The sequence below is a fragment of the Saccopteryx bilineata genome, chromosome 1, assembly GCF_036850765.1.
Source record: "Saccopteryx bilineata isolate mSacBil1 chromosome 1, mSacBil1_pri_phased_curated, whole genome shotgun sequence".
Classification (NCBI taxonomy): Eukaryota; Metazoa; Chordata; class Mammalia; order Chiroptera; family Emballonuridae; genus Saccopteryx; species Saccopteryx bilineata.
This window is the reverse complement of record NC_089490.1, coordinates 10902906-10925280: the sequence shown is the minus strand read 5'-3', so window position 1 is coordinate 10925280 and position 22375 is coordinate 10902906. Positions and strand designations below refer to the sequence as shown.

At 51.4% G+C, this 22375-nt stretch overlaps 2 protein-coding genes across 4 annotated transcripts; one reads left to right on the top strand and one right to left on the bottom strand.

Moving 5' to 3' along the window:
- Positions 1-704: 704 nt before the first annotated feature.
- On the top strand, positions 705-2641 carry TNF (tumor necrosis factor). 3 transcript variants are annotated; one of them, XM_066252896.1, is made up of 4 exons: positions 705-1032; positions 1600-1619; positions 1801-1886; positions 2220-2641. In XM_066252896.1, exons 1-4 carry the CDS (start codon positions 847-849, stop codon positions 2639-2641), a joined length of 714 nt encoding a protein of 237 aa, XP_066108993.1. In that variant the 5' UTR covers positions 705-846. The 3 variants fall into 3 exon arrangements, with proteins under 3 accessions (XP_066108993.1, XP_066108992.1, XP_066108991.1); XM_066252895.1 differs by having other exon boundaries at positions 1600-1633; positions 1839-1886; XM_066252894.1 differs by having other exon boundaries at positions 1597-1633; positions 1839-1886.
- Positions 2642-20238: 17597 nt separating this feature from the next.
- On the bottom strand, positions 20239-22163 carry LTB (lymphotoxin beta). Its single transcript, XM_066268206.1, has 4 exons — positions 21931-22163; positions 21496-21547; positions 21215-21286; positions 20239-20824 (listed from the first exon to the last, which is right to left on the bottom strand). Exons 1-4 carry the CDS (start codon positions 22090-22092, stop codon positions 20385-20387), a joined length of 726 nt encoding a protein of 241 aa, XP_066124303.1. The 5' UTR covers positions 22093-22163; the 3' UTR covers positions 20239-20384.
- Between the last annotated feature and the right edge of the window lie 212 nt (positions 22164-22375).

Genomic DNA, 22375 nt, shown 5'->3' with positions numbered 1-22375 from the left:
GCCTGGCTTGGTGGAGTGTGTGAATTTCCAGGGTTGCCTTCCTCTCTCCGGGGCTGTCCCAGGCTTGTCCCTGCTGCCCGCCCCCCCACCCCCTCCCCAACTTCAAACTCCCCCCCCCAAGGACCCAAACACATATCTCAGGACCTGGCCCAGCTTCCCCTGCCCCATTTTCTCTCCATCAAGGTCTCAGCTTTCTGAAGACCCCTCCCATGGCCAGTTCTACCCCCTACCCCCCGTGTGAGTCCTTTCGGGACATCAGAGGGAACTGGGCCATGGCCCTGGTCTCCAAGAGGAACGGAGACCCTGGAAATTGGGGGAGCAGAAGGGAACTATGTGGTTCAGCCTTCAAGGTCCTACACTCACAGCAGTAACTGGCCCAGCAAATCCCCCCCCAACCCCGTGCCCACCCTCAGAATCCAAGCAGGGGCCGGTGGCAAGTATCCCTGATGCCTTCCTTGGGTGTCCCCAACTTTCCAAACCCCCGCCCCCGCAATGGAGAAGAAACCGAGACAGAAGGTGGAGGCCCACGACCGCTTCCTCCAGATGAGCTCATGGGTTTCTCCACCAAGGAAGTTTTCCGCTGGGTGCTGGTTGAGTGAGAGCCTCTCCCCGCCCTCCTCTCCCCCGGGTATAAAGGCAGCTGTCTGCGAGCCAGCCAGCAGAAGTTCTCTCAGCGAGGACACCAGGGGACGGGCCAGGAGAGAGAGAGAGAGAGAGAGAGCAGCGACTCCAGACACCTCTGGAAAGAATCTCTCAGGTGGCACAGCCAACGCTCTCCCTCTGACACACCTGGCCCAGGGCTGCACCGTCTCCCCGCCGGACCCGAGCCCCTCTGGAAAGGACACCATGAGCACTGAAAGCATGATCCGGGACGTGGAGCTGGCAGAGGAGGGGCTCCCCAAGCAGGCGGGGGGCCCTCAGGGCCCCCGACGGTGCCTGTGTCTCAGCCTCTTCTCCTTCCTCCTGGTGGCAGGAGCCACGGCCGTCTTCTGCCTGCTGCACTTCGGGGTGATCGGCCCCCAGAAGGAAGAGGTGAGTGCTGGGCCAGCCTCGGCTCCTTCTCTCGCCCAGAGAGGAATGGGGGAGAAAGAGGGCGAGCGCAATGGGGGGAGGGGGACAAGTGGGGAAAGACAGGGAAGCAGAAGGAAGAAGGGGAGAGAGGTCAGGGAAGAGAGAAGGGTGGAGAGAGAGGACGTGTGCCCTGGAAGGTGCTCACTGAGCAGGGGATGCACGAATGAATGAGCAGGCGGATGCACTGAGAGAGAGACAGAGAGAGAGGTGTAGAGAGGGGTGAGGGGCGGTTGGAGAGGTGGGGAGAAAGCGAGGGAATGAGTAGAGATTGTGGAATAAAGAGATATGGGAGTTATGGAAGAGAGGAGGAGAGGGGAGGGGAGGAGAGACACGGGAAGATAAAGAGGGGGTGTCCGGGAAGGCACCCGGCAGAAGCTTGTTGGATGGATGGATGGATGGATGGATGGATGGATGGAGAGAGAGCAGGAGGCACAACGGGAAGAGGGTGCACTCGGGCCGGACCAGCGCCGGCTGTTTCTCCTCGGGGTGACTCACTTTGATGCTAATCCTCCTCCTTCTCCCCAGCAGTTCTCCCTGAGCCTCCCGCTGCCCCAGACGCTCCGTAAGTGTCCACAGAGCCCCCCTCTTCTACTGCTGGCTTTGGGTGGAGTTAACTGGGCTTAGTCCTGGGATGGTAGCCGTGGCGGGGGTGGAGGGATTTAGACTTGAAAGTCGGGGGGATGAGGAGCAGAGGTCAAAGGAGCAGGATATTTTGGGGGGAAGCTTAAGGGTCTCACCTTTTTTTTCTCTCCTCTTTCTTTCCTCAGGATTATCTTCTCGAACCCCAAGTGACAAACCCGTCGCCCATGTTGTGGGTAAGCGTTCCGGAGATGGGTCTGGGGGGAGGAAGAGGCAGGCGGGCTGACGAGGGATAGAATTTGGGGGCTGGACCCCCAGACGGAAGGTAGACAGTGTGAGACGGACTCCCTGAACTCAAGGGGCTGGGAGGAGAAGAAACACCATGGGCCCCGTGGGGTACACTTAGAACGTCATGGCCAGAAGGGACAGGGAAGACAGACAGAGGGGACAGGAAGAGGATGTGGGGGGCGGGGGTGGAGTGGGCAGAACTTGAGGGCCAGGATGTGCCGTGTGGAAGTGGTGGGGTCCCACTGACTCACCCCCCCTCCGTCCCCCCTCCGTCCCTCCAGCAAACCAGCACACAGTGGGGAAGCTGCAGTGGCTGAACCGGGTTGCCAACGCTCTCCTGGCCAACGGCGTGGAGCTGTCGGACAACCAGCTGGTGGTGCCCGTGGACGGGCTGTACCTCATCTACTCCCAGGTCCTCTTCAAGGGCCAGGGCTGCCCTGCCACCCACCTGCTCCTGACCCACACCATCAGCCGCTTCGCCGTCTCCTACCAGAACAAGGTCAACCTCCTCTCGGCCATCAAGAGCCCCTGCCAGAGGGAGACCCCGGAGGGCTCGGAGGCCAAGCCCTGGTACGAGCCCATCTACCTGGGAGGGGTCTTCCAGCTGGAGAAGGGCGACCGCCTCAGCGCGGAGATCAACCTGCCCAGCTACCTCGACTTCGCCGAGTCCGGGCAGGTCTACTTCGGGATCATCGCCCTGTGAGGGACAGCAGGGCGTCCAGCTCCGGCCGCCTCGACACCTTTCCCCTCCACTTCTCCGGACCTCTCCGTCCCTTCTGCTTCACCAGACAGGGGGCGCGGGGCTCAGTCAGGGCCAGGCCGCAAGCTCAGAACTTCAAACAACACTTACAGAGACCGAGGATGCCCCGATGAGTGGCCGGAAGGGGGGGGGGGCGCTGGCCACTACCGACATTCCAAACCGAGGGCTTCCGGCATGCCCTGGGGGGGGGGCGAAGGTTTGGGCCCCTCAATGCGGCCTGGGACACCTCGAGAGTGGGGGAGGGGGGCTGGGGAACCTTGAGTTCCGGCCAGAACACTTCAGAACAGGCCTACACATTGGCACGACTGGACCTCAGGCCTCCCTCTCTTTCTTCCGATGTTTCCAGAAGCTTCCCTGAGATGGAAGCCCAGCCTCCCCCCCCCAGGGGGCCAGCTCCCCGCTATTTATGTTTGCACTTGCGATTATTTATTATTTATTTATTATTTATTTATTTACCGATGAAAGTATTTATTAGTCAGGAGGTCGGATGTCCTGGGAGACCCCCCGAGCCCGGGGCTGCCTTGGGGCCCAGACATGTTTTCTGTGAAAACAGAGCTGAAAGCCAGGCTGTCCCCACCTGGCTTCCGGGCCTCTGGGCCTCCTTTTGCTTATGTTTTTGTTTTTTTAAAAAATATTTATTTGATCAAGTTGTCTACATGATGTTTGATTTGGTGACTTGACTGTCGCTACATCGCTGAACCTCTGCTCCCCAGGGGAGCTGTGTCTGTAACCGCCCTGCTGGCGAGAAATAAAGTGTGCTTAGAAAAGAAACATCATCTCTTTCTGGGAATTCACTCTGCGTCAGGGGGTGGGGGGCGGCTCCCTGCAGTCCTTGCTCCAGGGGGCTGACGATGCCTGGACCCTGTCCTCACGCTGATGCCTGGACCCTGCCCTAACACCGTGTGCTGCCGCGGGGGGGTGGGGGCTCCGGAGACCCGAGGTAAGGCAGAGCTCCGCCAGATGTGCCCCTCCCCCGGGAGATGAAGGCCTGACCCCCATTACCTCTCCCTCAGGGCACGGGAATTTCCAAGCCCGGGAATTCCGATCCCGGCGGGGAAGTCCTGCAGCTCAGGTGTGCAGGTGAAGATTTCCGGCTGTCGTGGCCGCGAGCCAGCAGAACCGAGAGAAGTCACATTCTCTGGCACCTGAATCACAGCCCAGGGACGTCCAGACGTGCAGGGATCTAGACTCCAAATCACCCACCCGCTGGGGGCCCTCTAGCCAACCTTGGCCTAACTGTGTAATCTGAACCAGGCACTGAACCTGATGGGTCAGATGGAGACAGGAACCCCCACCACCTATGGGGCCACGAGACAACAGAACACATACGCTACCTCAGGGCTCCTAGCGCCGGCGCCTGGCATGGTAGGTGAAGGGTCGAGGCTTCCCGGTCCACTGGGAAAGGGAGGAGCCTATTGTCGGTCACCCTTGGCAACTGCAGGTCGGTCAGAAACCCCCGACTAGGTCAGACCCGGAGAGAACTCCAGCAGACCGACTGCCTTATCCCGTGAGAGACAGCTGACAGGCTAGAAACCCCTTCCCAGGTCTCCGCATGGCCACCGGGAAGAGCAGAACCAGAAACAATAGGCCGACGGGTTCCAAAAGGAAAATTTTAAAACGCCCGGGTGCAGGCGGCTGAGACGGCCGAAGCCGTGTTGGCCGAGGGTAGGGACAGAGTTGGGGGTCTTGGGGAAAGCAGCTGAGTCGTGGCCTCTGTAGGTACAAGGTGATGTGTTTTCACGTGTGGATTGGAGAAGCGTCACAGCTCCTCCAAATTGTTTCTCTCCCGGCTCCACTGTCTACAAGAAAGCCTGGGCTGGTTCAAAGGTCCAGGCAGGGGCTGCAAGCAGGCCAGTCCCCCCCCTCCTACCAAGGGTTTGCACTGCTGGTAAGATGAGGGCGGATCTAATCTATCAGAAGAGGGCACCTCTGGGCCTGTGGCTCGGCTTTTACAGACAACTATTGTGGTTTAAACTCCCCTAATTATCAGGTCCCTTCCCAAAGTGAGCTTTCCCTGACACGCCTGCTGGAGATAAACCTTTTGTTACAGTTCAAAATGAAGGCCTGGAAGCCATTAAGAGAGAGAAGAGCAAGCAAATTAACTGCAAGCTCACGCTGGGGGGTAAGAATGTTCTGTTTTGAGCCCTAGTGGGAAGTTGGATGAGGGGAATATGAGTTTTAAAGGGGCCAGAGCCCCCATGGAGCTGGGTCCTCAGCATCAGTCAGTCGCAGGCCAATGTTCTACCCACTGGGTCACCACCTGGTCAGGCAGATAGATTCTTTTAAAGACATTTCACTGAGGACCTAGGTTCAAAACCCCGAGGTCAACAGCTTGAGTGCAGGGTCGCCAACCTGGGCGTGGGATCCTATACTTGACCCCATAGTCACTGGCTTGAGCAAGGGGCCACTGGCTCTGCGGGAGCCCCCCGTCAAGGCACATATGAGAGCCGATCAATGAACAACGAAGGTGTTACAACTATGAGTTGACGCTTCTCGTCTCTCTCTTTTCCTGTCTGTCTGTCTCTGTCTGTCTGTCTCTCTCTCTACCAGAGGGAAACCAGCGACTATACAGTGTGTCTGTAAAGTCATGGTGCACTTTTGACCGGTCACAGGAAAGCAACAAAAGACGATAGAAATGTGAAATCTGCACCAAATAAAAGGAAAACTTTCCCAGTTTCATATCCAGTGCAGTTCGATGTGGGCTCACGCACAGATTTTTTAGGCTCCTTAGGTGGCTATCCCGTATAGCCTCTACAGACTCGTCACTGACTGATGGCCTACCAGAACGGGGTTTCTCCACCAAACTGCTGGTTTCCTTCAACTGCTTATCCCACCGAGTAATGTTATCCTATGTGGTGGCACTTCGTTATAAATGCGCCGATATTCACGTTGCACTTTGGTCACAGATTTGAATTTAGTGAGCTGCAGAATACACTGAACTTTCCTCTGTACCGTCCACATCTCTATTGGCATGGCCGTGGGCTGCTCCACTGTATACACGGTGTTAAGTCATCATTTGCGCATGCGCACATGCTGCCACATCATCCTACAAACTGGGAGGGTTTTCCTTTTTTTTGGTGCAGATTTCACATTTCTGTCGTCTTTTGTTGCTTTCCTGTGACCTGTCAAAAGTGCACCACGACTTTACGGACACACTGTATATGGTCCTTGGACAAGAACAACAATAAGAAATCTACCTGCGCCTGACCAGGCAGTGGCGCAGTGGATAGAGCGTCGGACTGGGATGCAGAAGTACCCAGGTTCGAGACCCCGAGGTCGCCAGCTTGAGCATGGGCTCATCTGGTTTGAGCAAAAGCTCATCAGCTTGGACCCAAGGTCGCTGGCTCGAGCAAGGGGTTACTTAGTCTGCTGAAGGCCCACGGTCAAGGCACATATGAGAAAGCAATCAATGAACAACTAAGATGTAATGCGCAACGAAAAACTAATGATTGATGCTTCTCATCTCTCCGTTCCTGTCTGTCTATCCCTCTCTCTGACTCTCTCTCTGTCTCTGTTAAAAAAATAAATAAATAAATCTACCTACAAGATTTCCCTCATTTTATCCAGGACCCTGATGGGTTTGCAAAAGAATTGAACTGTTAGAACATGAGATCCTGGTCATTTTGACCTATTCCTGTTAACATATTTACTGGTTTCTGGGAGTAAAAGCAACGATATTACCATACAGTGTTTGCTGAAAAACTCTTGAAGAGGAGTCTCTCTTTTTTTTTAATTTTTAAAAAGATTTTACTTATTGATTTTATAGGGAGAGGAGGGGGGGAGTGAAAAGCACCAACTCATGGTTGCTTCACTTTATTATTATTATTTTTTATTTTTATTTATTTTTTACAGAGACAGAGAGTGAGTCAGAAAGAGGGATAGACAGGGACAGACAGACAGGAACGGAGAGAGATGAGAAGCATCAATCATCAGTTTTTCATTGCGCGTTGCAACACCTTAGTAGTTCATTGACTGCTTTCTCACATGTGCCCTGACCGTGGGCCTTCAGCAGACTGAGCAACCCCTTGCTGGAGCCAGCGACCTTGGGTCCAAGCTGGTGAGCCTTGCTCAAACCAGATGAGCCCGTACTCAAGTTGGCGACCTCAGGGTCTCGAACCTGGGTCCTTCCGCATCCCAGTCTGAAGCTCCATCCACTGCGCCACCGCCTGGTCAGGCTTTTTAGGTTTTATTTATTGATTTCACAGATGGGGAGAGGGGAACAAGAAGCAGTAGCTTCACTCTAGCTGTTCCCTGGTTGTTTGTCTCATGTGCCTTGACCGGACAAGCCCGGGGTTTTGAACCGGTGACCTCAGCGTTCCAGGTAAAAGCTTCATCCACTGCGCCACCACAGGCCAGGCTAGAGGAGTCTCTTTTTACTGTAGAAAGCCAGGTCATCTTAAGAATTATTATAGAAAACTGAAATGGGATTTAGAAAGAGAAAAGAAACAGAAACACACATATGGTTGCTCCAAGGACTATGTGAAGTCATTTTCCCTCCTCTTTACCAATCACTTATGAGAAATTAAAATTACTATTGTAGCAAGAAGCGACCCGAGGGAGGATAGACACTCAGATAACTTAATTAGAGGAAGAGAAAATGTACTAAAAGCCCGCGGAGCAGGCGGAACTAGTAGCTCCAAAGACCCGTGCTCCCCGGAGCTAGATTTCTTCCATGGTGTATACTTCTACAGCTTCAGCTTTCTCGTGACAAGTGCCTGGTTTCTGTGACGTCTCTGTCTGCAGGCCTACATGACTTTCGTGTCTCCGGGAGGGGAGGGGGTGAGAGGAGGCCGGAGGTCTGTGCTTGACTTATTACTTACTCTTCTCTCTGGAGCTGCGAGAGATCCTTCATTTCAAGGATCTGATAACAAGCAAGGTGGTTTGTTACTTTTTAAACTTTTCTGTCTGCCCTTGCTCCTCAGTCCTGAACTCTGGCTGAGGTCACGGGCTGGAGCGTGAGACCCTAGGCATTGCAGGCCCCCCTCTCCTCTGCATTCTTCTGGTTTCTTCCTCCTCAGTAAGGAGGGGGAGGGGGCCTGACTTTTCCTTCCTTGCCATTAAGCCCTGGCCAGATAGCTCCGCCGGTTAGAGCATTGTCCTCAAGCATGGAGGTTTGAGGTTCGAGGGTGGAAATTACAAAGGCCCTTATAGATACTGGAGGTTTCTTTAACTGCTCTTAACTATATGCAGTAAAGTTTCTGAGCAAATGGTACCGATATACATATGTAATCAACGTGTCCCTTTCTAACTAGGGAATGTTTAGGGGCAATATATATACTGCTCACAAAAGTCAGGGGAGATTTCTAAATGAATATGAAGCGAATAAAAAAAAAAGAAGCATTTGATTTTTGTTGTTGTTGTTGTTAAACAAGAACATCAGAAAAGCAAACAAGTCAAAGACAGTTGTTCAATTATGCAAATGAGATGCAAAACCACCTTTTATCTCACTGGTGAGAACGCACCAGACAAAAGGCTGAAGGTACTGGATGGAGTCGTCTGCATATTCCCTGGGCCGCTCATTTTTGTGAGCGGTGTAATTTGCTAATCAAATCCATCCCAGTTAGACTTGAGAGGGCAAGATTTTCTTGAAACCTATGACCCCCACATACCCTTTGACCAGAAGGGTAAAATATATGTAGAAGTAAGTAAATCAGATACTGAACTGATTGGGAAAACAATGATGTTAGAGGAATTTCCACAAGAGGAAAAAGGTCTGGAGATTGAAGGTGTGTTGCAGGGCATTCCAATACAACCTCGGGCCTTTTTCAATACAGGTATTGATTGGCAAAACCAAGTCCGCCATTCCCAGGAAAATCTGACCTCTGCCTAATATTTTGCCCATATCCTTTAAGACCTGACACACTAGCTGGAATTAAGCCCGTGATACAAGATTATTTAAAAGGAGGACTTATAATTTTGCGCACAAGCCCCTGTGGTTCTCCTGTCCTTCCAGGAAAGAAACTCAGTGGGAAAGGATCTTTATTTATACAGAATCTCACAGCTGCAAGCAAAATCGTTCTTACCAAACATCCTACAGTTCCAAATCCACACATTCTATTACCAGCTATTCCTATGGACTGCCAACGTTCCTTAGTGATATATTTACTAATAAGTGTTTGTTTGAGCCTATCTGTCAGAGAGAAACAGAACTACCTCCGCTTTCCCCCGGGGAAGATCACAAGTTCACCTGGGTTGTGATGCCCCGGGCATATAATGGAAAGTCCCTCCTATTGTCTTAGATTCTAAAAGCTGATTGGAATGGTGTTGAGTTTCCCAGACATTTCACTCTGATCCAGTGTAGATAATACACTTGATGCTCTAGAGCAGTGGTTCTCAACCTTTCTAATGCCGTGACCCCGCAATACAGTTCCTCATGTTGCGGTGACCACAAGCCAAAAAAATAATTTTGGTGGCTACTTCATAACTGTAATTTTGCTACAGTTATGATTCGGAATGTAAATACCTGGTATGCATTATGTATTTTCCGATGGCTTTAGGCGACCCCACTGGGGTCGCGACCCACAGGTTGAGAACAGCTGCTCTAGAGGACATTAGTAGGCTCCCAAAAGGACAGGCTCTGATTCTGTTTACCCCAAGTAAAAATACTTAGTTTGGTTATCTCACATTTTAAAATGAGCTACATGCCCGATCTGAGGTGGCGCAGTAGATGAAGCATCGACCTGGAATGCTGAGGTTGCTGGTTCAAAACCCTGGGCTTGCCTGGTCAAGGCACATACAAGAAGCAACTATGAGTTGATGCTTCCTGCTCCCCACCCCCTTCTGTCTCTCTCCTCTCTCTAAAATTCAATATATAAAAAATTTTAAAATAGCCCTGGCCGGTTGACTCAGCGGTAGAGCGTCGGCCTAGCGTGCGGAGGACCCGGGTTCGATTCCCGGCCAGGGCACACAGGAGAAGCGCCCATTTGCTTCTCCACCCCTCCGCTGCGCTTTCCTCTCTGTCTCTCTCTTCCCCTCCCGCAGCTAAGGCTCCATTGGAGCAAAGATGGCCCGGGCGCTGGGGATGGCTCTGTGGCCTCTGCCTCAGGCGCTAGAGTGGCTCTGGTCGCAACATGGCGACGCCCCGGAGGGGCAGAGCATCGCCCCCTGGTGGGCAGAGCATCGCCCCATGGTGGGCGTGCCGGGTGGATCCCGGTCGGGCGCATGCAGGAGTCTGTCTGACTGTCTCTCCCTGTTTCCAGCTTCAGAAAAATGAAAAAAAAAAAAATTTTTTTTAAATAAATAAAATAAAATAAAAATGAGCTACTAATGAACCCTGACAGACTCAGAGGAATCTTATGTTTTCTTCTTCCAAAAACAAAGCAGCTTAGATGATTCCTGAGTTTGACTAGGTATTGTCACAATTAGGTTCCAATGATTTGATTTGATTTTGTTGATTTTAGTGAGCAGCAGAGAAAGAGAAAGAGAGACAGGAACTGCTCCTGAATGTGCTCTGACCAGGAATCGAACCGGCAACCTCTGTGCTTCGGGACGATGCTCTAACCACCCGAGCCCTCTGACCAAGGCCAGGTCCCACAGTTATTATTAATGACCCAGCCTCTATATGTCTTATTAAAATCAAATTTACCTGATCCAATTCAGAGGAACCCAGAAAGGAAACAACCTATACAATCTCTAAGGAATTATCTAACACTCTCACTCTAGGACACATTAATTATAAGCCTTCTAACTTTTTATACATGAAAATAAAGGAAATACTTAATAGAGGGTTTTTTTTTCTTTTTTCTTTTTTTAAGTGAGAGGAGCGGAGATAGCGAGACAGACTCCTGCATGCACCCCAACTGGTATCCACCCAGCAACACCCATCTGGGGCCCGTGCTTGAATCAGCTGCTCGAAACAACTGAGCCATCCTCAACACTTAAGGCCAACACTCGGACCAACCCAGCTATTCTCAGCGCCCAGGGCTGACGCTCCAACCAATCGAGCCCCTGGCTGCAGGAGGGGAAGAGAGAGAGAAGGAGGAGGAGGAGGGGAAGAGAAGAAAATAATTTTTCTCATGTGCACCCTGACCAGGGATCAAACCTGGGACTTCCACACTTCGGGTTGACGCTCTATCCACTGAGCAAACCAGCCAGGGCCTTAATAGAGGTTTTAACTCAAGAATATGGAGATTATAGACCTACAGGCTATTATAGTCAGCAATTAGCCTCAGTAGCCAAAGGGCTTCCTCCGGGCATGATAGCCATCTCTGCTGTAGGCCCGCCATGCAAACAAACAGAAGAGATAGTTATGAGCGCTCCTTTCTTCCCGGTCCTCATTCTGTTGAACCCTCACTGAGTCCTCATCGCACTCAATACTTCTGTCAGGCAACTGGCTTCTGCCTTTTACACCTATATTACGGGGATACCTTGGTTTTCATCGATAATTCGTCTGAAAACAATCGGTGAAATCCAAACCGACAAAAACCGAAGCAATTATTTCCATATGAATCAATGTAAATCCAATTACTGTCCGCAGTAATCACTTACATGTAATTGTAGCATTAGCACTCACAATCAATAAAGCAAGCACAAAAACACCGCAGAGCAATGGAATCGTCTGGCTTAGACACGCAGGGCGATGCTCACATGAGAAGCAATGCCACGCTGAGCAGAAGGCTCGTCGGTAGTCCTTTGTTTACGCAAAATCAGCAGCAAGGTCACGTGGGCGCCCCGACAAAATCTGAGACAAATTTTTTCTCTGAAAAAATCGACAGAAACCGCCTGACCTGTGGTGGCGCAGTGGATAAAGCATCGACCTGGAAATGCTGAGGTCGCCGGTTCAAAACCCTGGGCTTGCCTGGTCAAGGCACATATGGGAGTTGATGCTTCCAGCTCCTCCCCCCTTCTCTCTCTCTGTTTCTCTCTCTCCCTCTCTCTCTCCTCTCCAAAAATGAATAAATAAAATTAAAAAAAAAAAAAAATCGACAGAAACCAAAACCAACGATAACCGAAGTCAACAAAAACCGAGGCATTACTGTGCTTTAATTAGATGTTTTTGTTGTTGTTGTTGTTGTTTTTTCATTTTTCTGAAGCTGGAAACAGGGAGAGACAGTCAGACAGACTCCCGCATGCGCCCGACCGGGATCCACCCGGCACGCCCACCATGGGGCGACGCTCTGCCCACCAGGGGGCGATGCTCTGCCCATCCTGGGCGTCGCCATGTTGCGACCAGAGCCACTCTAGCGCCTGAGGCAGAGGCCAAGGAGCCATCCCCAGCGCCTGGGCCATCTTTGCTCCAATGGAGCCTTGGCTGCGGAAGGGGAAGAGAGAGACAGAGAGGAAAGCGCAGCGGAGGGGTGGAGAAGCAAATGGGCGCTTCTCCTGTGTGCCCTGGCCGGAATCGAACCCGGGTCCTCCGCACGCTAGGCCGACGCTCTACCGCTGAGCCAACCGGCCCTCGGCCAGGGCCTAATTAGATGTCTTAACCCAGCAAATCTGCCATCTTCTTCTGCAGGATGAAGACACCCATGATTGCATTTTGCTTACTGAATGCTTTCCTGTTTCTGGAATAGTTCCAGGAAACTCTTAAGGATAATGCTGACTTAGTTGGGCTTACAGGCCTGGCGTGTAGCGGTGGCGCAGAGGTTCAAGCATCGACTTGGAATGCTGAGGTCGCTGGGTCGAAACCCCAGGCTTGCCCAATCAGGGCACTTCTGGGAAACAAGTTGATACTTCTTGCTCCTCCCCACCCCTTTGTCTCTCTCTCTCTCTCTTCTCTCTCAAATCCATAAACAAAATCTTTTTTAAAAAATTGGCTTAGAGCCTAACCAGGCAGTGGCGCAATGGATAGAACGTCGGACTGGGATGTGGAAGACCCAGGTTCGAGACCCCGAGGTCACCAGCTTGAGCACGGGCTCATCAGCGGGTTTGAGCAAGGCTCACCAGCTTGAGCCCAAGGTCGCTGGCTGGAGCAAGGGGTCACTCAGTCTGCTGTAGCCCCCCGGTCAAGGCCCTTATGAGAAAACAATCAATGAACAACTAAGGAACCACAACAAAGAATTGATGTTTCTCATCTCTCTCCTTCCTGTCTGTCCCTCTCTCTGACTCTCTCTGTCTCTGCCAGAAAAAAAAAAAAGGTTGGCTTACAGATGGATCTCTGAAGAATGAACAGGATATTACTGGGCTGGATACGCAATAACTACCACAGTGGACCTAACTGCAGGCTCTTACTCACCGGAGTCGGATCTGCCCAACAAGCTTGAATGAATGGTTCAACTCAGGCTTGTCTGTTGGCCAAAGATCAAATAGCCAAAATTTACAATAATAGTAGCTACGCCCTTAGGGTAACTCTCAACACGAGAATGTTGTGGAAGCACCAGGCTTCTTAACTTTCTCAGGGCAGCCCATAAAGAATGGAAAATAGGTTGCAGAATTATTACATATCATGACAAAAAAAAATGAACTAAAACAATTGTCAGTGACCAAAATCCAGAGCATTCCAAAGCTGCCTCTGTGGAAACGAAAGGAAATGATTTAACTGATGGCACAGCTAGACAGGCAGCACTGAAGTGTCCAGACCTAAGAATGCTCCTCGCTTCCTATCACATTATATAAAAGACACGCTTACAGGTCCCACTGACAGCTGCAGGTGAAAATAGAAGACGGCAGCAGAAAAGGGAAGAAGAGAAGGGGGCAGGGAAAGGCACAGGCGGAAGGAGAGCCCACTGGGTCCTCCGTGTCTCACACGCGCCTTGACCCGTTCAAGTTCAAGCCGAGACATCGACCCCTTGCTTGTGCCAGTGACCTTAGGCTCAAGCCAGCGACCCCACACTCAAGCTGGCAAGCCCGTGCACTAGCCAGCAACCTCAGGGTTTTGAACCTGGGACCTCAGTGTTCCAGGTCAGCACTACCCACTGCACCACCAGTCAGGCCATGGCTGAATTTTTTTTTTTTTTTTTTTTTTTTAAATGAGAGGAGGGAAGATAGAGAGACAGATTCCCACGTGTGCCCCGACCGGGATCCACCCGGCAACCTCTATCTGGGGTGGGTGCTCAAATCAACCAAGCTATCCTCTCAGCACCTGGGCCAATGCTCAAACCAGTTGAGCCACTGGCTGAAGGAGGGGAAGAGCGAGAGAAGGGAGAGAAGGCGGGGAAGAGAAGCAGATGGGTGCTTCTCCTGTGTGCTCTGACCGGGGACCCAACCTCGGCTGTCCTCATGCCAGGCCAATGTTCTATCCATTGAGCAACCGGCCAGGGCCCATGATTGAAGTTTTAAAAACAAAACTATCAGGTCTCTGTCTGCACCTGTCTGAATGCTCATGTGTGTTGTAGGGTATTTTATACCTCTGGGTAATATTGCTAATTTGGAAAGAACTCTGTTTAATTGACTTAAAGAAATTAAGTGCTGCCTAACCAGGCGGTGGCGCAGTGGATAGGGCGGGCATGGCCAACATACGGCCCGCGTAATGAGTTTATGCGGCCTGAGATTACATTTTTTTTTAATTTTTTTTCTTTTTTTAAATTTTATTTATTCAGTTTAGAGAGACAGAGAGAGAGAGAGAGAGAGAGAGAGAGGAGAGAGAGAGAGACAGGGGGAGGAGCTGGAAGCATCAACTCCCATATGTGCCTTGACCAGGCAAGCCCAGGGTTTCGAACCGGGGACCTCAGCATTTCCAGGTTGACACTTTATCCACTGCGCCACCACAGGTCAGGCTGCGATTAAATTTTTAATATTCCCCGCAACTTTAAAATCTCAGCTACTCAGAAGCAGAAGTGTCTTTGATGACTGGAAATTGGGATATTTAAGAAGACAGTGATACACGGAAAAGAATTCCGCGTGTGACTAATCTAGGGTTAACTTCCAATAATTAGTCGAATGGATTCGCGATACTTCTTTATTTTTTTAAAAAATTCCATTATAAAGATTTACAACTTTTGTACTCTTCTGTACTAGATATGAACTGTTTGATGTTTAGCGGCTATGTGAAACCCACATTCTTTTAGGTGGAGTTTGCCGGCATGCACCCAAGGTCAAACAATTAGTTATTTTTGTGGTCAAGTGTGCTGAATCAAGTGGCATAGTAGCATAGACAATAGTTGCAGTTGATAACTGAAAACGTGTCCAGGCTGTTTGTAAAACGAAATAATTGTTTTATTTGCGATATAACCCCTTCAAGTTCATTCTATTAATTAAATATTGTTTCAATTGATTGCGATACAGTTTGGATATTTATACGGTATGTAATTATATTTTTATTAAAATATATTTTTATTGCCTGACCAGGCGGTGGCGCAGTAGATAGAGCGTCAGACTGGGATGCGGAAGGACCCAGGTTCGAGACCCTGAGGTCGCCAGCTTGAGCCCGGGTTCATCTGGTTTGAGCAAAAAGCTCACCAGCTTGGACCCAAGGTCGCTGGTTACTCGGTCTACTGAAGGCCCGCAGTCAAGGCACATGTGAGAAAGCAATCGATGAACAACTAAGGTGTCAAAATGAAAAACTGATGATTGATGCTTCTCATCTCTCTTCGTTCCTGTCTGTCTGTCCTTCTCTCTGACTCTCTCTCTGTCCCTGTAAAAAAAATATATTTTTTATTAAAATAATATTGTATATTAAAATTTTTTTCACTCACTTACATTTATTCATAGATAAATTACATAACAAAATTTTGTTTACTTATAGGAATCATTTTTGTATTTAACATTTTTTATTTTTCTAATTTTGTCTGGCCCGTGAAAAAAGTTTTCTTTCTAATCTGACCTGGGGGCAAAAACTGTTGGCCACGCCTGGGATAGAGCGTTGGACTAGGACGCGGAGGACCCAGTTTCGAAATCCCAAGGTCGCCAGCTTGAGCGTGGGCTCATCTGGTTTGAGCAAGACTGACCAGCTTGAGCCCAAGGTCACTGGCTTGAGCAAAGAGTTACTCGGTCTGCTGTAGCCCTCCCGGTCAAGGCATATATGAGAAAGCAATCAATGAACAACTATGGTGCCACAACGGAGAATTAATGCTTCTCATCTCTCTCCCTGTCTGTCTGTCCCTATCTGTCCCTCTCTCTGTCTCTTTCTGTCTCTGTCACACACAAAAAAAGAAATTAAGTTCTTACATAAAATGTCTCAAAAATACAATATAAACTAACCCAAATGCTTTTTCAAGATCAAGTGGATTGGGAAAATATTTGCTATTAAGCTGGTTTGAGTTCAGTTTGGTTAAATAGGCATATCTTTACTTATCAGAATTACGTATAAAACTTTTATTCTACCTGGGTTTATTAGTCAAATAGGTTTATGCTATCTCTGTTGCAATATTGTCAGCAAGAAAAACAACTTGGTATAATAAATTCTCATAAATAACCTGAACATAATTACTGAGAACAAGTAAAATAAATAGACATTGATAGGTTTAAAGTTTTAGGTGAACTTTTCAACAACAGTTATGTTTTATGGTATATCTACTTAAATAGTTTATTAAAATCTTTTGGTAACTTATAACCTAGAGTTTTGCCAAATTAAGTTAAATTATGAGTCAAGTTAAATTCATTGAATATCTAGTTCATTTCTAAATAAGATAAAATACTGATATAACAATTGTTTTATTTTGTTTTGTGGCAGAGACAGAGAGAGACAGAGAAAGGGACAGATAGAGACAGACAGGAAGGGAGAAAGATGAGAAGTATCAATTCTCCGTTGCAGCACCTTAGTTGTTCATTGATTGCTTTCTCAGATGTGCCTTGACTAGGGGGTTACAGCAGACCAAGTGACCCTTTGCTCAAGCCAGCGACCTTGGGCTTCAAGCCAGAGAACATGGAGTCATGTCCATGATCCCACGCTCAAGCCAGCAACCCCGTGCTCAAGCTGGTGAGCCCACGCTCAAGCCAGTGACCTTGGGGCTTTGAACTTGGGTCCTCTGCATCCCAGTCTGATGCTCCATCCACTGCACCACCACCTGGTCAGGCAAAACCTATATCGTCTTATTGATCAATGTCACCCCATTAAATTTAACTTTCTAAATAAAAAAATTTTTTTTTGAAAAAAAGAAGCTAGCCTGACCTGGTGGTGGCGCAGTGGATAGAGTGTTGGACTGGGATGCAGAAGGACCCAGGTTCGAGACCCCGAGGTCGCCAGCTTTAGCACGGGCTCATCTGGTTTGAGCAAAGCTCACCAGCTTGGACCCAAGGTCGCTGACTCCAGCAGGGGGTTACTCGGTCTGCTGAAGGCCCGTGGTCAAGGAACATGTGAGAAAGCAATCAATGAACAACTAAGATGTCGCAACGCGCAACGAGAAACTGATGATTGATGCTTCTCATCTCTCTCCGTTCCTGTCTGTCTGTCCCTGTCTATCTCTGCCTCTGTAAAAAAAAATAAAAAAATAAAAAATAAAAAACAAAACCCTGAGGTTGCCAGCTTGAGCGTGGGATTATAGACATGACCCTGTGGTTGCTGGCTTGAACCCAAAGTCGCTGGCTTGAACAAGGGGGTCACTGGTTCGGCTGGAGCCCCCCTGGTCAAGGCACATATGAGAAAGCAATCAATGAACTAAGGTGCCACAATGAAGAATTGATGCTTCTCATCTCCCCCTTCTTGTGTCTGCCCTGTCTGTCTGTCTGCCTGTCTCTCTCTCTAGAAAAAGAAAAAAAATTTATAAGACTGGGCCCTGGCCGGTTGGCTCAGCGGTAGAGCGTCGGCCTAGCGTGCGGAGGACCCGGGTTCGATTCCGGCCAGGGCACACAGGAGAAGCGCCCATTTGCTTCTCCACCCCTCCGCCGCGCTTTCCTCTCTGTCTCTCTCCTCCCCTCCCGCAGCCGAGGCTCCATTGGAGCAAAGATGGCCCGGGCGCTGGGGATGGCTCTGTGGCCTCTGCCTCAGGCGCTAGAGTGGCTCTGGTCGCAACATGGCGACGCCCAGGATGGGCAGAGCATCGCCCCCTGGTGGGCAGAGCGTCGCCCCTGGTGGGCGTGCCGGGTGGATCCCGGTTGGGCGCATGCGGGAGTCTGTCTGACTGTCTCTCCCTGTTTCCAGCTTCAGAAAAATGAAAAAAATAAAAATAAAAAAATTAAAAAAAATTTATAAGACTGAATGAACTGATGAGGATGATTACAATTTTTGTCAATTATTATTTGAAATATTGATGAATATTTTAATCTTTGTCTTTCTAAATATCTATATAAGGAAACATTTTTACTTAAGCAACTTATGACTTCGAGCAATTATAAATTCATAAGCAGAATAAAAACATTTTCCTTTTTCTACAGACTTGGCCCCTCCAGAATTCAGAAACTCTGTGAAGATTCTTCTTTTCATGGCACTATTGTTATTTGCATAAGTTAAGAAGAACCGGCTCTCCGTGTAACAGGACACAATCCAGGACTGGTTACGCTGCGCAGGCTTTCCCTGGAACCTCATACTTGAGAGAGACCTGCATAGACTCAGATATGAGCAGACAGCTTTAAAGAATTCAGATTGACTTATGGAAGCCAATAAAACCCTTGGCTAGGTCACCCTGGAACTTCGCTTATAGAGTTCTCGGAAGCCTTATCAAATGAATAAAGACGGTCACTTCCTGGCAGGTGCAGGAACCCAAGTTCTCTGGGGACCTCAAGAAGAGAGGAACTCACCCAAATCTATAGGTGGTGCACGCAATGTCTGATGGCCCAAGTGCTTGCCTTGACTTTCCTGGCCTCAAAGAGCCTATAAAGTTCAATCTGAAGATTCCTTACGGAAAAATCCCAGCCAAAGCAGATTTAAAAGAACCTACATGGTTCACTCAGCATTCTTGCTGTTCCTACATAAAGAACAGGCCGACTTGACCGAAATGAGACTTATTTCACGAACAAATTCGTCTTGGCCATAGTTGATGGAAATGAGGGTTATTTTAGAGAGAAGCACTATGTTTAAGTAATACGCCTTTTTTTTGGATGTTAGATTCTAGTGCTGTTCATCATCTTTTGAGATTTTGTTCCTACCTGTAAACTGGATCAGAATTTGAATTCCTCTGGTTTATTCTCGTATCTGGCTCTGACTCTCCAAGTGGACATGTCCAGTTTTCCTCCCATCCTGTGACTTGTACTCATTGAGAATTGAAACTGCCCTTTCCCCCAAGTCATGCAAGCTAAAGAGGACAACTTGATATACACTTCAGAGGACTCACCAGAACGGCTCACATGTGCACAGCCTCTATGTCCCCTGCAGAAAATATCACCAGAGACAAACCGAAAACCAGCAGAACTATCAGACACTCACTGCCTGCCTTCACTCCATCTGGAAGAAATTCAAGCCAGGCGTCTAGAAAGCTTCTCAACAGGCTGCCCTCAGAACTCAGGAATTGAGATGATAGTCTGCTTCCACCATTAAGCGCGATGTTTCTTTTGTTTCCATAAAGATGCCTCTTATGAAGCACCTGATTGTTTGCACCACAGGCCTAATTTTGGGAGCCACCCGCATCATGGCCTCTTAAAATGAGAGACAACTGTTTAACTGATCTATTCTCAAGACTGAGACTGGTTTCTAAAACCGATAATATATTAATTGGTCCTTTCTTAATGCTTCAGCCTAAACATTGGCACAAATACTGAGCTGACTATAAACTCCTGGGTGGCAAGTCTGTCTCCAGCACACACCCACGCTCTGAGGGGCATGGTGGACCCCAGGAAGGCACTGCCACCTTGACATCAAGAGACATGAAGACATTTTGTTTGATCTACGATGGTTTTTAAGAGAAAATCCTGGTCAGAAGGGGAAATGAGGAGAAGAGTGAATAGAGTCGAAGGCAGTCAGGGGAAAACCGTGCGGTGTGCCGCAGGGGTGGGGTGACCCACTGGGGTGACCTAGATCGGGCGTGAGTTCCCCTCTGCCTCCTCCAGCCCCGGGGCTGAAAGTCAGCCAAGTTTGTGAGAGGGCTGCTCTTACTCACCCTGGGCCCCCACACTTGCCCACTCACGGGCAGGGGACCTGAAGTGTGAAAGAGGGGTGAGAACTTGCCGTGTCCCCCAACAGGTGGCATCAGATCTTCCTCCTTCCTCTTCCTCCGGTTCACTACAGAGTCCATCTCTCTCTCTCAAACACCCTCCCAACCCTCCCTCAGCCTCCTTCCTTCACCCTCACAAGCTGTTGTTCTTGCTGCTCAGAGAAGAGGTGACTCTGGGGCGGTGGGGACAGGGCCTTGGCTAACCAGGAGGGGAGGCGGGCTGGGCCCCTCAGGGCTCTGTCCCCCGGCCATCTTCGGGGCTACTGTGCGGCGGGCCTTCCTGCATGCCACTTCCTTTTCCTGTCATGAGCCCTCGCTCAGTGTTGGGAGGGACCCAGGAGAAGATGCAGTGTGGTGGGGACCCGGCGGCTCTGAGAAGCAGGATGCTTGGAGATTCTTTGTGGTTGGAGTAGACCCCCTCCCTCGACCCTCCAAACTGGGCCGGTGCTGGGGGAGGCGAGGCCATTTGGGGGCAGGGGGTGGGCAGGCCCGCAGGCCTCCATCCCAGGGAGGGGACGCCACGCAGAGTGCTAATGAATTCTTTCCAGAAACACGCAGAGACTATATAACCAACCCTGGTGTGCCCCCCACCCTGAACCACGACCCCATCGGCCTCTCAACATCTGTATGGGCAGCGCGAAAGCTTGACACTCTTTATTTTCATCAGGCTCAAAATCAGTTTCCACACAAGGTCCCACATCTTCTCCGCGGCCGCGGGGGTCCCTGATGTCGGGGTCCCCCATATCTGGGCCGGTCCACGCAGTGCCCCCACGCGGGGGCGGCCGTCAGCCCACCATCACGGCCCCGAAGAAGGTCTTCCCTCTCCGGTAGTCCACCATGTCGGGGTGGCTGATGTTGACGAACACCCTCTCGCCCCTCCGCAGCTGCACCAGGCCGCCGAACCCCACGCTGGTGTACCAGAGCCTCCGCGCCGGGCCCAGGCCCGGGCTCACCGTCTCGGCGCCTTCCAGCAGCAGCTCGGGAGTCCCGGGCCCGTAGGCGCCCCCCGCGCGGTACAGCCGGCTGCGCAGCGTCACCCCGCCGTCCGGGGGGTCCCCGTCCGCCCGGGGCGCCCGGCCGCGGTAGCCCACGTGACAGTAGAGGTAATAGAGGCCGTCCCGTGGGAGAGCCAGCCCGCCGGCGCCGGAGAACTGCGCCCCGCTCCGCAGGAACGCCTCTTCTTTCTTCGCCTCCCAGCCCAGCCCCTGGCCCTGCGTCCAGGCGCCTGCGGAGAGACCGGCCGGTAGGCTCCAGGGAAAGCCATGCCGAAGACAGCAACCCCGACCCGCGCCTGCCGAGAGCCGGCGTCCCGCCCCCCGCAGGGGCCCCTGCAGGTGCGCCCGCTGCGCTGGGTGGGTGCCGCTGGGGCGCCGGGTGCCGGGCGCGGGGCTGCGCTGCGCTCCCCTGGGGAGACTCAGGCCGGCTCTTCCCGGCTCCGGGAGGGAAGCGGGAAGCCAGGGCGCGGGGCGGACGGAGGGGTGGGCTGGGCTCTCCAGGGATAAGAGGTGGCCAAGGGTGTCCGAACCAGCAAGGCAATAACCGAGCCAAGGGGCCCGAACCGTGGGCGGGCAAACCCGGCCCCTGGGGCTGTTGGGGTTGGTGAGGTCCTCCTTACCTATGAGGTGGGCCGCCGGCAGCTTGGGGCTCGGGTCTCTTTCTGAATCCTGCTCAGGCAGCTCCTGGGGCCCTGGAAGAGGCCAAGAAGAGTCCACGCTCGGTTGGGGCAGGTCGGCCACCCATGCGTGGTCCCCCTGAGAGGACAGGAGGCTGGGGCTCGGGACGGGGCATCTGGCTTCCTGAGGAAGAGGGTAGATAGAGTGTCTGGGGATGCAGACGGAAGGGAGCTGGGAGTCCCTGCCGGCCTGGAGCCGCGGAGGAGAGACAGTCTGCTCTTACCCAATCGCTGCTGGGCCTGTGCTGGCGTCCCCGGATCAGTGGTCCCTGTTACCTGGGTGGGTGGGGTCGCAGTGCCCAGAGTTCAGTCTTAGCTGATGCCAACCCCACTTCTCCCAACATAGACCCAACCTCCCAGCCCGACACCCAGCTCCCTGGAAGGGATAGCAAGCAGGGCAGAGATGGTTGGGCGGGGAGACAGAGGCCTGAGTCTGTCTGGGAAAGAAGAAGGAGACAGACAGACAACCAGGGAGGGGTTGGGCTTGGAGACATCAGGACACAACAGCATCACAGGAACAGAGAAAGAGAGCCAGCCAGACATCCTTGCCAGAGACAGCCAGGCCAGCTGAGCAGGTGATGCAGGGGGCCCCAGGCAGGGCCAGAGGTGGGTGAGCCAGAGCAGTCCACAGCCCTCTGAGTACTGTGGGCGCCGCTCACCGGTCCTCCTTGCTTCGGGGGCACCACGGCCAGCACAGCCAGGACCGTGAGAGGCACGGCCAGCAGCAGGGTCACCAGGGAAGTGGTTCCTGCCACAGCCACCAGGAGGCAGCCCTTCCCCTGGGGCCTCCTCCCCCAGCCCTCCGGCCCCAGTGGCCCCATGGAGACTGAGCCAGGGTCAGGGCAGAGGGGCTTACATACCTCGGCGGCGGGGCCACCCCCTCCCCATAAGCCGACACACCTGCCTGGGACTTTCCGCCCAGCCCTGCTCCCCTCACCCAGCTTCCTGTTTACCCAGAGCCTGGCGGCAGGTGGATGCCTGGGTTCCTTGAACTGGGGAGGGAGTGGAAGTGAAGAGACAGGCTTTCAGGGCAGATCCGGAGGGGACCCTGGGGATCTCCTGTGTCAGTCAGTGCAGAGGGAAGCCGAGGCCTGAGCAGAGCAG

What these genes read in the sequence shown, in the direction of transcription:
- TNF (XM_066252896.1), top strand. Translation starts at nt 847, where the DNA reads ATGAGCACTGAAAGCATGATCCGGGACGTGGAGCTGGCAGAGGAGGGG. An exon ending in TCGGCCCCCAGAAGGAAGAG is followed by an intron (nt 1,033 to 1,599) that starts GTGAGTGCTGGG and finishes TCTCCCCAGCAG; the next exon opens with TTCTCCCTGAGCCTCCCGCT. An exon ending in ACCCGTCGCCCATGTTGTGG is followed by an intron (nt 1,887 to 2,219) that starts GTAAGCGTTCCG and finishes CCGTCCCTCCAG; the next exon opens with CAAACCAGCACACAGTGGGG.
- LTB (XM_066268206.1), bottom strand. Translation starts at nt 22,092, where the DNA reads ATGGGGCCACTGGGGCCGGAGGGCTGGGGGAGGAGGCCCCAGGGGAAG. An exon ending in CCCCGAAGCAAGGAGGACCG is followed by an intron (nt 21,548 to 21,930) that starts GTGAGCGGCGCC and finishes CCACCCACCCAG; the next exon opens with GTAACAGGGACCACTGATCC. An exon ending in ACAGGCCCAGCAGCGATTGG is followed by an intron (nt 21,287 to 21,495) that starts GTAAGAGCAGAC and finishes GGCCTCTTCCAG; the next exon opens with GGCCCCAGGAGCTGCCTGAG.